Source organism: Gallinula chloropus (genome assembly GCF_964237585.1).
Source record: "Gallinula chloropus genome assembly, chromosome: 9".
Lineage (NCBI taxonomy): Eukaryota > Metazoa > Chordata > Aves > Gruiformes > Rallidae > Gallinula > Gallinula chloropus.
This window is the reverse complement of record NC_140094.1, coordinates 9,922,854-9,937,775: the sequence shown is the minus strand read 5'-3', so window position 1 is coordinate 9,937,775 and position 14,922 is coordinate 9,922,854. Positions and strand designations below refer to the sequence as shown.

The window sequence follows — 14,922 nt, the reverse complement described above, 5'->3', positions numbered from 1 at the left end:
CCCAACAGCAGAAGGCAGCGCTCTGAATCCCTGACAAAGTTCCTTGCTCTCACAGGCTGCTCCAGTGGGGCTAATTCATTACTGCAAGCCAGTTCATTTCTGCCAGTAAGGTACCTGATGTGAGATGGATCACATTTGGTTCATTTTAAGCTGCAAAGGGCTGAAAAGAAGTGTCTGGCAGCCTGGAAAGATTTTTAAATAATGGTCACAGCCAGAACGATCGGTTTCACTCCAGGCTGTAGGATCAGTCAAAGTCTTCATTAGAGTCAGGCAGCTGCTGCTACTGTATAATCCAGTGAGACAAAGCTTTCCTGACAAAGGTAACGGGGGCAGCACTGCCTGACAGTCTGCAACACATGCTGTTTAACATCACAGAACTGGCAACGTGATTCCAGCCTTTTCCTGTCTATTCAATAACTGCACATCCTTTCCTGCTGCAGAGATTTAAGCTCAAGAAATGGCACTCGTTTCCCCAACTGAGGTTTATGTTAATTTGCAACACCATGCACGCCTCCTGAATTCCCCAGTTGTGGAGGTAAACTACCACGCTTCGCTGTCACATTCAAAGACAACTTGTCATTAATCTCCAGACCACTCAAACCTGGACAGCACAAATGGAAAAAACACATCACAAAACCAGGCTAAGCAAGAAGCTGTCTCTGATTTCCAGAGTGTTACACAAAGAAACCAGGATGCCATTCCATACTAGTTTGGCTTTTTGTTTGTTTATTTTCCCCACAGGGAGTTACTGCCTGTACCTGGAGCTACTCATTCCTCTATGCCATGTTGTATATGTGTGGTAGCAAAATTATACGTTAATAATCACAAACTGGAAGCTTGCTAAGATAATCACTCCAAGTCTCCCTCACAGCTGAAGTGAGTAAACACTTAGATGCTTATGTCAAATTCCAGCACATGGCAACCAGACCCATTTATTTCATATCATAATCAAACCTGACAAACAAAAGGAAAGGAGGCATGACATAACACAGCATTTAAAGACAGTTACAAACAGCCAGATGATGCTCACAGACTCAGCTGATTAATGAGGATAACAATAAATTAGAGCAAAAAGGCAGATTTGATATCTGTGCTTATTCAAAGCAGCTGAATCGTTCATGACATTAAATGAGGTATCTGCGAATTGGCCCTGCAAATGTGGGCAAGCCCTTAGTAGTAAATAATCCCCACATGTGAGGGTCCCTACAACGGAAAATACTGTTTGTGCTCCAAGCAGCTGATACTTGAAAAGCTGTGGTGAGACAGGAAAAGCCATTTCAACACTCAGAACCAGACTGTGGCAGTTGTGCTGAACACATCACAGCTTACTTCAGATTGTCCTGTTGATTTCCATGGGGTCACAGAATACTAAGACACTGCTTACCTTGAGTGACAGTGTCACGGAAATTGAAGGTCTACACTTTGATAAGGTCAATGTGTAAACAGGGGGAATTAAGCACAAACAAGCCCTTGCTTGTATCAGATGAAGAGGTCAGTTTTCTAAATGAAGGAGGGTGATCACATTGGTATCTCCCATCACATGGAGGCCTTAAAACATTTACCAGTTTTGCTTAGAGCCACCTGGTTCACATTTCTAAAACACAGACCATAAATCTAATCTGCTTCATGATTCTGATTTTAAACAGAACAGAAAGATTTCCCCATTTACAAGCAGGGCATATTGACCCCACTGCAGTTCACAGAAATCCATATGGATAACTTTTGCATATGGAGCAGGAAGAGAAAGAAGACAATGAACAATGATTTCACTGATGGCTGTACCTGCTGGCGAGAGAAGCGCAGCACTCAGAGCTTCTTCAGGAGGAAAAAACATGACAGATGGTCTTTTTGATATTAGTAGCAACACTATGCATAGCAGCAATTATTAAACACATCCCATTTCTCCTTTTCACCTCTTTCCTGGTTGTTTTATTTCTTTTCCACTCTGGCACTAAGTGAAAGCCCATCAGTTGTTGATATGCAAACAGTTAATGCGTGCATAGCAATAGCCTGTGACTGGAATCGCTGAATGGAAGTGGCTCACCCCTTCCTTATCTTAGTGATCAGTGGTCATATCTTTCTCAGTTCATTCACTGAATTTTAGATCGTTAAAACAGTTTTGTTTTTTAAATTAAGTGGGCTGTCATCTAGTCCATCTTTGTTCCAAAAGCAAGACTGCTTCATAAAGCACTGTAACTCTGCTGTTTTATCTCTGCTCTGACCCTGGTTGAAATGCTGTATTGGAGTCTCCTTTCTCCATTGCATGTGCTAAGCAGGAAAAAAATAATCCCACTGTAACTTGACAAGTAATTGACAGGGGCCTAGAAATTTTATGCTGAATTTTTAATAAAGGTTGCTATGGTTGTTGCTACTTTCACTTAAGATGTGTTGTGAAAATAACTTGAAAGTCACTGATGGCTGTAGACATCCCCAGTGCTTTGAACAAAATGTGTCCTTGCATTAGGAACCGGTGATCTGAATTGAGGGGGGGTGTGCAAAGAGGGGGCTGTCTCCCTCAATCCAACACAAAACTGCTCTGAATATTTGGGCAACGCAGGAGCTTCACTAACACACCCTCCAGTTGTCTGAAGCACAAAAGAAACACATGGAGGAATAACATCTTGCCGGGTGGAGCTGTGCTGCCAAACTGCTGCAAACCCCCTTCAGTATGGATCGGATAATAGCTTCATCTTGTAGCAGAGTGCAAGGAAATTAAAGAGACATCAGAAGGAGCATGAAATTACAGCTCCAAGCTTTATTCTTTCACCTTTAGTTCTCTCATTTCTCTCCCAACAACCCTTAAAAAAGAACATACTGGAGGCAAGAAGAAATTGGAGACTGAGGAGAAAAAGAAAAAGCTTCAGAAAAAGATCCTAGATGCCATGCCAGGCAGAGAAGGGAGCCTTTGGCTCACTGCTTCCCCTCGATTTTCCTTGCAAATAATGTTTATGGAAAAAATGTTGCCTTTATAACCTCTTTTCTTTGTATATTGTCTTTTGTGGTTTTAATTGGCTTTTGTTTGTTGTGTTGCATTTTTAATTGGTCTTCTCTCATCACTTCTGTGGCCTTTAAGGAGATACGAGTAAAATTATTTTGCCCTAAGATGTGGAAAAGCTATTTCAATGAGTAGTGTAATCCTACCCATTATTATCATTCACACATCTTGCAAGGGCTTTCAACTGTTGCTTTTTTTCCTGTGGAATCAGGACCTACTCAAAGGAAGGGATCCTACTCCAAGAGGTACCTACGTACTTCATAAATGCACACACTTTGGTGGCTACTTCAAGGGACAGTAAAATACATTAATATAATCAACAAGGGTGGGAGTCATTGCTCTGAATTTTACATGTCTAATATTTAAGATCCTGTACCCATCATTTATGGTCTCAGACTGTGGAAAGAAATTAGCATCTGGAGATATTCCAGACCATGTTCTAACACACCCACCACAGGCATCTGTCTTCCGCACATGCCTCTCCCTCCTCCCACCGCCAGTGGCAACGCCGAGAACCCAGAAGGCCAAGCAGAATGCCCCACTTCAATCTCAAATAGGTGAGAGAAGCCCTGCTTCACAATTCCATTTCCAAATCTGGCAAACAAACTGGGATCAGACACATGGATACTGATGCTTCATGGATCTGTCGTTCTCACAGGACAAAAAATACCTCAAGCAACAATCTGGCAAAGTATCTATCACCATGCTGATTCTGCAGCCACAGACTTACCTGAAGATTTAATGGAAGAGCTATAGGCAATCCCATTGTGCTGCTGATTATCACCAACTTCCAGAGTTGTAGTTATTACAGGCTTTGGCTTAAATTCACGTTTAGGCCGACTAGATGCTACATTTATTCTGAAACACAGAGAGAAGAGTGGCAAGAGATGTACTTGGAGGAAGAAATACTTAGGGAGCTTCCACTCAGCTTCAGCACTTTGGTGGAAAAAAACCTTCTGCTGGTTTTGGTTTTAGGCTTTTTTTGGGGGGGATGAGGGAGGAAGGAGGGCAGGTTTTTTCACTAAAAACTGCTCAATTCTCATGCAGTATTTGAATGTCAGCAAGTCCCTGTTTTATTTAATACTTTGGTCCTGCTGACAAAGGCATAAAGCTTAACAGCCTGAGCTTGAGAAGTGCTGAGCATCCACAGCTGCCACTGAGTTCAGCAGAAGTTCTAGGAACAAGCTCCCTGGAAAGCTCAACTGCAAATGACATATGCAGAAACCCAGCCAGGACAGAGGCCCAGGGACTGTGTCTCACACGCTGCCTTTTTATTAGGGAAGGCGGGAAACAACTGTTCAGTCAGCACAACTGCCTCAATACCTCTTCCTGTACGTGCATGTGGCCCAGCTGAGAGCTCCCTGTCTTGCCAGCCCCTCCAGCTGGGATGGTGCAGGGTGCCTACAGACAGGGCCACCCTTACGCTAACACAGCTACCACAACACCCCCAGGAAAGCCCCCAACCTCTGCTCTGTGACTGCAGCGTTACCCTGTACTACAGTGATACTCCAGTCACTGAGGTCTCCTGTTCTCTGATGGTTCTTTGAGTGACATGTAACAAACAAAGGACAGCAGCATTATTTTTTCTTTGAGCAGGATGACACAAACTATCCGGGCCTTTCATAAGCACATTACACCACAGCTGTGGTTGTAGCCAGCTGGCTATTTCCTCACTCTGCTGCAGAATTTGTTATACCCCTCAATTTTAATGAAAACAGGCCAACTTCTGAGCAAAGCCTCAGAAGCATGCAAGTGTAGATAAACCTACAAACAAACTCCTGATTAACCTCTGCAGACGTGAGTGAGAGATTCTGCACACGCTCCAGGCTTTCTGGGCAGGTCCAGCGCTACATTAAAGGCTCCCAGCACAGCAAGAGGTTGGCCAGGTGGCAACAGCTTAAAGCAGTGAAGTGCAGTAAGGCACAGAGCACAGCAAGCCTGCATCTGTGAGATGGTGCTACGAGATCTGTGGCTTCAGTGCCTTCTCACATTCACACATCTCAGCTGCAAAAGGGGCTTGGAATTTTCGGATGGGTTCAGCCTTACCGGTTTTGCAGCTTGCTCTGCAGATCCTCCAAAATTTCTGTGGATTGTTTATGGTAATCTAGTGCTGCTTCTACAAACACAGCCAACTGGCTAACTTGTTCTACCTGAAATATAGAGGAGAAAATAGTTGAAAGGAGCCTGCAATACATTCAGCTGAAGGATAAACAACAGATCATTAAAACCAGACCTGGTATCTCAAAAGTCCACAATACCTTGTGGAGGCAATTGAAAAAGAGCATGTGTGATTCTATCAAAGAAATTGCCAGTTGGAAAGGGAACAAAACTGAGGTGTAACTTCTAGTTCGCTAACTCAGGGCTGGGTCCTTAAGTCATTTCCTTTCACAATGTGCAAATCCCTTCTGCTTTCAACTTCCAAGCCAGCTGTGTGTCAACACCCAAGCCTCAACCAGTTAAAAGGACGTGACCCCTTAGCAGGTGAAAGAGGGGCTTTTCTGATCAGCAATGTTGGAAGAAATTACACCCTGACAGCTTATGACTCAGACCCATTAGTGTTTATTAGCAATGTTTACAAACTACAGGTCCAAAATGATCTGGACTTAACTCACTAGATGGCAGCATTTATAAACCAATAAATGAAACATGATTTATCTACTTGGATTTGCAAAGTATCAGCCAATCAGTCAAAAATATGAATGCTGAGGAAAGGAAGAATGTGAAGGAGAAAGAAAATTCAAAATATATTTATTCATGAGGTAACAAAGAATCTCATTCCCCTAACACACACTGAAAAGTTCAAGCTGTACTGGAGTTGGAGCAGTAACAGATATTTACTTGTCCTCTTCCTTTAAGACAACATTAAGAAGACAGACCCCAAGAAATCTGACATGTTTCCATTCCATTAGGATTTATTCAGATCTTGGATCACAAGAAGGTATCTGAGTAAACTGGCTGCAAACGTTGTATGGACCCATGGCAATTCTGTGCTTTGCTCTGTCTGCTTTGACTCGGTTAAAAAGATTATTAGAAATTCTGCCTGGACTTCAGAAGAGCCAAACATTGTCACACAGCATACAGAGTGAAATGCACAGACCCAAACCAACAGCTGATACAGTTCCATCACGGTCAGAAAACAGTAATGTAAACCAGCTGAGGACAACTCACAAAGCACCAGGGGTTTGGATGGGGTGGTCAGAGAAAATGGATAGACAAGGGCTGTCCAAACAAGATGACTAAGAGCCAGGAGGGATACAGAACTGTGGATTAGGAGAAGAGAGAGAGAAAGACTGGGAAAGAGCCAGAGAAACTTGATGGACTAAAAGCCACTTAGCAATAGAAGCCTGGGACCAGCCGAGAGGGAAAGGCAGGAAGATGGATCTGATAAGAAATGCTCACAACAGTGTCTATGTGGGAGGTCTGGAACTAGCTGTGCAAAACCTGAGAAAGATGTGGATGAGACTGACTCTGGGAAAGGCACCTGGCAAGATGGCTGGGAACCAGAGCTCAGAGAACAGGAATTACAGGGCAAGGAGAGCAAGAAAGGGAGACATTGGGGGACTGGAAAAGATGGGAAGGAAGCGATTGCAGTTAAGATCTCTGCAAACCCAGTGAGTCAGTCTGGGGTTAGACAACAAGGCTGCAATGAGATGTTTGAGAAGGACAGACAGACAGTGTCAGCATGGAAAATGGAGGGGATGGAGCACAGACTTAATTTAAATAGAAACAATAGAAAGCATGTGTGAAAAACCTCAAAGGGACAGCAAGTGCAGCCCTTCCCAAAGACACAATTAGTTATAGCAGAAAGTATAACCCACCAGTCCTCCAGTGGCCCAGCTAAACCATTGTAATCCATGCATGGTTTTATCCCCAGCCTGGGGCTTGAACTAACGATACTGAGTATCTGCAACTGTTCTCAGATGTTTAGGCAAGGCAGAATTGTAACACAGGCACTTGGTAGAGCCTGTAGGGATCAGCATGCTGAAGCTGTTGATGGGATGTTACAATTTTTGCTGCCCTCATATAACTTGGATTGGTAAAGCAGAGAGAGACTTACTGACCTACACACGGCCATACCAAATGTGTCCCACTCAGAAACAGTTGAGGAGCTACAGGCTAGTTTGTAACTGGCTAGTACACAGGTGTAGTTAAATATTCCCACTTAACAGCTCCTCCATGTTGCAGTTTGCTCACAGAAGACAGTACATTTCTGGCTTTCCAAGTGTATTCTCTGTGATGCTGCATCTACAGGAGAGGAGAAAGCTTTGGAATAGGCCCAATGGCCCTGTTCTCTTTTCCTACAGTCCCCTGATGACATGGGAGAAAGCACATCCTGCCATTCCTCTGTGTGGAGAGAAGAGAGGAACATCCTGACTGACTGCAGCTGCTCTGTGTTCAAACATAATTTCATGATGGACTTGGACTCTGAGCTACCTGAGCCCAAGCCATGAACAAACTCTATGGAGTAATTTCCAGAGCCAAATAGTAATAATAATTATTTTCAGAGGTAAAATAATTTGGAGAGTTGAACTGAGCAGCAAAAGTTTGACTGTAAGTGAGCTCCAGTTTGGGGGGGGGGGGGGGGGAAGGGCAGTTACACACTGTTGCTCATAGTTTCAGCAGCAGGTCTGTGAGTGTTCATCTCCCAACCTTCTCCGTGCATTCTGCTCTCAGATAGTTCACTGCTCATAGATTATAAAACTATTTAAGACCTCTGTGACAATCCTGTCTGAGCCACTTCTTCAGGAAGAAATTCCTGAATGCTTGAGCTCTCCCATTTATGGCTGTGCACTGTGTTCCCCTCTGACAGGAGATTAGAGGCACACTCTCTGCTTTTACACCTTACCTCTACACAGGAGGGGACGGGCTTTATCTAATCCCACACACGTTGCCCTCCTGGGTATACTGCAGCAAACAAAAATGCAGGACAGACTTACATCATTTTCTAAGAAATTGAACATGCTTCTCTCAGCCAGTTCCTTTGACTCTTCGAATTTTTCTACTGCTTGTTTAACTTCTTCATCTGGGATCTTCCCAAGGCGCTTCTTTTTATAATCATAATCCAAACGGCGTCCTTCTAGTTTCTTCAAATGATGCTAAAATAAAACAGAACATTTGTGAGAAGGTCCCAAAAGGACATGCCCAAACAAACAGGCTGTGATTTAAGGAAATTTCAGTTATGGATGCAAATATATGCAGAATTGAAGATATGCAAGGCTCAGAGATTATCCAGTCCATCCCTTTGATCTAAGGCAGCATCAGGTAAGTCTAGGACAGCATACAGGAATGAAATATTATCCTGTATAGACGTTCAAAAAAAAAAAAGAAAACCCACTTGTTAACACTTGGGGAACTGGCTTCCTTGATTTGCTAAACTTGGGCATCCAACTCATGAACATCACTAAGTGTGCAGCACCTCAGGTTGCCTAAAAGAGAAGCAGGATCCAAACTAAATTTGTGTATGTCCCTGTGTTTTACTTCTAATTCAATTTTCCCTCTAGAATTATTTGAAATACAACAGCTAAAAGTTAAAGGGGGTTTTTTTATCTCCTCTCATCCCATAAACAGTACTCCATCACATCTTGTATTCTTGCTTTCTTTGTTAGGTGTCAACTTGACACTTGTATCTAATGTAACTACACCAGCTCTTCCACTGCTGAAAGCACGGGACTGGCAGACTTACAGAAGAGACTCTAAGTGACAGTACAAAACCCTCATTAAAGCCAATGCCAAACAATTGCTTTTCATCAGTTCAGAACTACAACTGAAAGCAGTTATGTATCACAGCAGACAGCTACAGACATCGAGACATTCTGACTGTCTTTTTGCTATGCTTCCCACATCCATTCATGTGTAAACAAATAAAAGAACTTTCATTTCTGCATTTCATCAGGGTTTTAACTTGCTCATTACCCAAATCTATTGGAATCAACAGACTCAGACAGACACTGCCTGGCTTTCTTTGAATTGTCACATTGCAAACAAAAGCACTGAAAAACTTAACTCTAGAGGTGAAAAATGTGTTTCTCAGCTTCTTGTCTTTTTTTTTCTGAAGTGGCATATGGCACTTCAGCATTTTATGGCACTTTTCAGATCTTTCTGTGACTGCCCTGAATAGCCTTTTTCAGCAGTTATATTCGTTCTCTGGTATAAACAGCTTTAGGCTGACAGAGATGGCAAAGTAGGATAATCAGTCTCAGTAAATCATAGCCCACTACATGTTCATAAGAATTAATAAAATTCACAGTTAAAATAAAATAGCAGAAAAATACAGAACATAATTTTTTTCACCATCCTTCTTGCACTGAATGTGCAAGCAATGCAGCAAATCGAGGAAGTTAGACAAGTGAGAAATGGCCAGGCATTGATGTTCAGCAGGTTCCATCACCGTTTTGCTAGAGACACAAACTTAAATGCAGTGACATTTATTTACCTTATTGATTTCAAGAAAAATATCTCTGGGAACCAGAGTTTGATTGACTCTGATTATTGATAAGGGAAGCTTTACCTTGGAACACTTACCCCAATCTCTTTTAAATCTTTGTCCTGCAATAACTGTAGAGGATCAATAAAATTTTGTTTGACATTAATATCAAGCGAGTCCTTCACCTCTGCCATTTGCTTCATGCTCTCCCCAGCATCCAGTAATGCAAGGCCTATGGTAAAGAACAGGCTACTTATAGCTCAATATATGTAAAATCACAAAATCTGTCTTATGAAACAGCTATTTCCAATAGGTATCCTTGCATCTGCCACAGGACCTCAAAGAGTAAAAAAAAAAATAATGTCAGCAATGCCCTTGCTTGTCCCCTAGAGAAAACTGGACAATTTTTATTCTGAAATATACTTTTTTCCCCTGAAGAGCATCAGGGAAAAAATTAATACAACTTTCTCTACTGCATTTGCATTGGTTAAAATCCTCCTCCATGTTGAGAGCCGCAAACCAAGCTGATTTGTACAACTTTAGTGATGTTATTAAATACACAAAAAGTTAGTAACTCAAATCACACAGTCATGTTTTAGAGCTTCCTCATATACAGCAGGATTGTTTTTCAAACATCCTTTTGGTCAAAATTGTTGCTGCTTCTTTGAAGCCACTTATTGAACATAGCCATATACTTTATTAAGCATGTATGATCAAGCAGAACAATGTTTGAAATGGTTTTTCCCTTCTCTCATTTCATTTAGCATCCCTGTTGCCATTGAAAAACATGAATACATCCATCTCACAGATGTGCTGTGCCACTTCACTCTTCGTGAGGAGAATAAATGAGTCTTTGGCTTTCTGCAGCACCTCTGCCTAAGCAGCACCTACTTGGACTCAAGGTCCAAAGTAGCATTACAAAGTGGCATTACAAAGCCAGCCAGAGCTGTACTGGCTTCTGCACACAGTCCCAGCCTGTCAAGACTCTCCTAGCTCTAGTCCTCTCTTTCTCCAAACCAGGATTCTTCTTTTCTCATGTGTTTCTCCTTGGGTCTCTCAACCCCAGCCACATCAACCAGCAGCCACCAAGCAGCTCTGTGACGCTGCTTCAGCTTCATTCCCACCAGCACCCCACCCTGTGCAGGCCCAGCAGGCAAGGCCAAGATCAAGGTTCTGGCTGTGAAGTACCAGTGTGTCTTGAGAGGAAACAGGTAGTTAAGAATGGATCCCTCACAGAACTGCAGCATGGCCAGGCTAGAGTTCATTTTCATGAAAACACGAAAATGCATGTTTAAGAGGCACTGCTCCAAAGCACAGAAACACCAGATAATTATAAAATAATACTGATTTCTAAAATCAGTTACTCTTTATTTTTCTGTAAGTTTTGCCCTTCAATACTTCTTAAATATAGGGTAACCATTTTTTTCTAAAGTTTAAAAGTAAGAGAGTGCATCTAAGAATCCCCCTCAAGGTTTAGCAACTCAGAAACTGCAATGGTCATGGTAATAACAGGAGTTGTCAGACAACATCAGTAACAGTATTACCAAGGCCAACTGCAACAGGGTGGGCAAATAGGCAGAAGCATCGTGCTTTGTTAATTGTATCAATTACCCCCTGAGCACTGTACTTAATATTCCTTCTTACCTGCAGCAGCTATTTACTGGGGTTACATCACTGAGTAACATTCTGCAAAGAACTTTACGCTGAAATGTTCCCAGAGGAGATGCACAAACTCACCAAACATAGAATCATCGCCAAGCTCTCTGCCATACCGTATCATGCAGTCTCCTAGGAGTCCCTCTGTCTGGGGATAGCCTGTGGTTTTAACTTGTCCTCTGATCTTTGACATAGTGTTCAGCATTCCCAGCCTGGCTCGGTATGCTAGGGAGGGCATTAAAAAAAGAACAGAAGTTATCGAATCACTCTGAAAGCAATAAATCATTTAACAAGCAACGTCATTAGGCAAGTCTCTAAGCTGGTCTTTAGATCCATTAGTTTCTGTTGTCAGTACTTCATAGCCAAAAATTGAAATAAGATTCCACTCAACGATATGGGTCATGCAAAACTTTTATTCTCAAGTGAATAAGCATCATTTCTCCAGGCAGATATATAGGGGGAGTGCTTGTCATCTTCTGAGGATCTTCACCAATACTCACATTCCTTCAAATATTCTTGCTTGTGAACAACTTGATTAGAAACTGTGCAGAAACAAACTCAGAACAGATACAAGCACCACCAAAGCCAACTTCACGCTCTCTCTCTCCATCTCTCGCTTGTGAGAGCTTTGCAGAACTTACTCCTCCCTCTTTTTTTCTTTTGTTCCAGTACTCAAGACAGTAGAAATTTATTCTGCAGAGTGGCCTGGTACATACCAATTAAATTACCTTTACAGTGCACACATCATGCCAAAACCATGTGTTTACTCTTGGAGAGTTTTTCCAATCTGCTCCTTACTGTTATCACTCAACAGCTTCTTCAACAGAGTAGTAGCCATGGGCCAGGCATTCCTGAACACACAGGCTGGGCCTTGGTAAAGGTCTGGATCCTACTATCCTTATGCAGACATAACCCATTAAACTTCTTCAGGGGTGTGCACCTCTTAAGTTACCCACAAGAGGCAGCTCTCTCTGAAGGCACTGGTGTAGATGACTCAGCAGGAATTCAGCCAGCCAGCTCTCAAAGAATGAAGGTTCTTCCAACTGCTGGTTTGGACTGAGAATCAAGGTCATAACAAACTTTCTGAGTGACTGCAAGTGTAAACATGTCTCCTTTCTTATTTCTTAAAACAAGATTTGAAAAACCTCTGTTAGCAAATGATCCAAAAACCACTGAGACCTAGCAGTGTCCAGACTTACCACATACAAACTCCATCGTTGTTCACTGCACACAGGTAGAGGTCTCCAGGACACACAGAAGCCTCACATTGCTGACCTAGTTAGCTTTTATTTACCTAGGATGAATTTCCAAGGAAGAAGACAATGTTCAGCAAAATCCAACACCTCTTGTTCCTATCCTACCTGGATTTGGCTGAAGATACTCTGTGGATTTTGACAGCAGCTCTGCTACAGCTTTATTGGTAACATCAATTTTCTGAAAAAGAAAAGTAACGCAGTTGGCAAAAGGAAATTGATTACTAGAAAAATTGTCATTCCATTAGATATAATTTACCATTCTGATTATGAAATACTATTGAAACTAAAGCAAATATTGTAGCTTGAAACAAATAGCCATGTCACAGCTATGACAGGACTTACCAAAAACATATTAACGGGCAAGTAGTCCTGGGAAGGAGAGAAGGTTTCTATCGAAACGTGGGCTTGCCTTTCCAGCCCATTAGTCTTGAGTATTGCTTACACATTGTAGACTACAATTTTCCTACCAAGATTGCTTCTCTCCACAGGTGGAAAAGTCTGAACACATCCCTCACAATCTTGGGGTCAGGGCCATTTAAAACAGTAGTTTGCACTGTCTTCCCATTTAATAGTTTCTAAAATGCTATAAAAATAGTACTTCTGGTTTGTTTCTCTTTTCCTCCCTTAGGACCTGCACGTTATTTTTCCCCTTATAATGCAGAAAAAGGCAATTATTGTTATGTAGCCAAAGAAACTGAAATCTAGAAAACCATTTAGATCATAAATTCAAAAGTGCATGTTGGGGGAAAAAAAAAGAACTCAAGCAGGATATTTTTTCTCCATCTGCCAAAAATAAAAGCTGTGACCTAGGTCTACTATGAACATTAAAAAATACACAGAAAGACAAGAGCAATTAAAAAGTCATATAAAAGCTGAAAAAAGCAGGAAGTGGCAGCAACATTGTTTGATTTGCAACACAGCTAATAAGTGAATAGCAGAGATGTCAACTTCCACAACTCATGTAGATGTCCAAACATGGATTTAAACTAAGAAATATAATTCTGTATCGAGAGAAAAATCTGACCCTAGTAGTTAAATTGTATCATGAATAATAGCAGCTGGGGAGACTCTGTGAAGACTAAACACTAAAGACTTCACTCCCCAATTTCCCACAGAGGAGGAAGCATCCTGATGCTCTGCACCATCCTCAGAGGAGTTGCTTGTCACTGTCAAGAGGGGTTGGTGGAACCTGCTTCTCCCGCTCAGGCAGCCTTTGGGGATGGCTCCTCTCCCTTCCCTGAGCTGAAATGGCTCAAGGATAAATATGCCCTTATCTATTTCTGTTTGCCAGCACATGGTGGGGTGTTCCCCCCAGTAAATCCACAATACCATTCTATCACTTGAAATGTGAACCACTCTTCATTCTGTAAACAGGTTAACAGTGAAAACCAGGTTGCCTTCCTTACCCTTTCCATCTCCTGAAAATCTTCATCTAGCTTCGTTCCTTCTGCTCCACTTATTTTTTCACTGAACAACTGTAAAAAGATAAATTTAAGAAAAAAATTTTTGCATGATTAATTAATGGCAAAAGAAATATCTCAGAATGACAGGAATCCACTCCACATTCGAAAATATGCAGCAACCATTTGAGGCAGTGGCGTAAGAGTAGAACAACCTTAGTCTTGGAAGTGAAGCACTGGTTGTGATAGAGACAAAGATACCCAGTATGAATTGACAGCATGCAAAGCAAAAATTGTTCATCGTGCTTAAACAGTTTGCACTCTACAGGCACGGCCTACCCTGCAGACTTCAGGTGTAGGGAGGACTCTGACTGCAGGGAAATCCAGAGTAACCCCCACATACACCTCTCCAGCTCTGCCCTCCTCAGAACCTTCTGATCCTGTATGCTGACAGTCCAGGGACACAACTCCCATCCCCGCTGCTGGGAGTTGTGCCCAGTTCAGCAGGAGGAGGAACAACCTCATGGAAAAGGCCACCCTGTGACCCACCTGTGTGACTGAGCATCTTTGTGATGCTGAAAGCAAAACTGCCAGAGATCTGTCAAACACTCAAAGCATCGGTTTTAAATAGAGGATTCCAATAAGCCTGAGGATGGCTGAAACGCTATCTGGCTTCTGTGTAACAACTCCAGGCTGTTAGGCCCGAGTTCGGTTCTCACTGCGTAAATCAGGGCTAGGAATCAGCACTCAAGCAAAACTCAGCTATCATCTTCTTCTTGCAGGACACGGTACCTCCCTGCAACAGAGTGCAAAGCAAGCCAGATCCTCACCCAGGGCAAAACTGCCTTTGAAAGCATCACTGCACTGACACGTGAAGAAACACATATTCAAGTAATATTAAAGATAAATTCCTAGGATAATTCCTGAAAAACTACTATGAATTGCTCTGTTTTCATTGACTTTTATCACGGAATCTCTAACAGGACAGTGTAAACCCCAGGCCCAGTTCAGTTACTGCTGGTGTTCCCCAAACCTGCCTCCAATAAAGCCTTTCGTTCGTCCTCAGAACCAACTACAAGGGAATTCATCTCACTGAACTAAAAGGGCCTTGGAGACCTGGAAATGGGTCACAGCCCATTATAGTGCAATGGTCCCCTCTTCTTGGCTGAGGTGTGGGGGAGCACGCTGCCT

The 14,922-nt window shown here is 42.4% G+C and overlaps 1 protein-coding gene across 2 annotated transcripts in view; it reads right to left on the bottom strand.

The window, feature by feature from the left end:
* SH3GL3 (SH3 domain containing GRB2 like 3, endophilin A3) overlaps positions 1-14,922 on the bottom strand; it is a gene marked incomplete at its 3' end in the record, with an annotated part of 48,352 nt that overhangs the window by 1,961 nt on the left and 31,469 nt on the right. The window contains exons 2-8 of one of the 2 annotated variants that reach the window (XM_084268350.1): positions 13,738-13,806; positions 12,437-12,509; positions 11,157-11,300; positions 9,518-9,651; positions 7,933-8,091; positions 5,042-5,145; positions 3,698-3,853 (exon numbers count right to left, since the gene is read on the bottom strand). In XM_084268350.1, coding sequence (XP_084124476.1) covers positions 3,698-3,853; positions 5,042-5,145; positions 7,933-8,091; positions 9,518-9,651; positions 11,157-11,300; positions 12,437-12,509; positions 13,738-13,806 — 839 coding nt within the window. The remainder of the gene's footprint in view (positions 1-3,697; positions 3,854-5,041; positions 5,146-7,932; positions 8,092-9,517; positions 9,652-11,156; positions 11,301-12,436; positions 12,510-13,737; positions 13,807-14,922) is intronic. The other variant, XM_084268351.1, reaches the window with a different exon arrangement.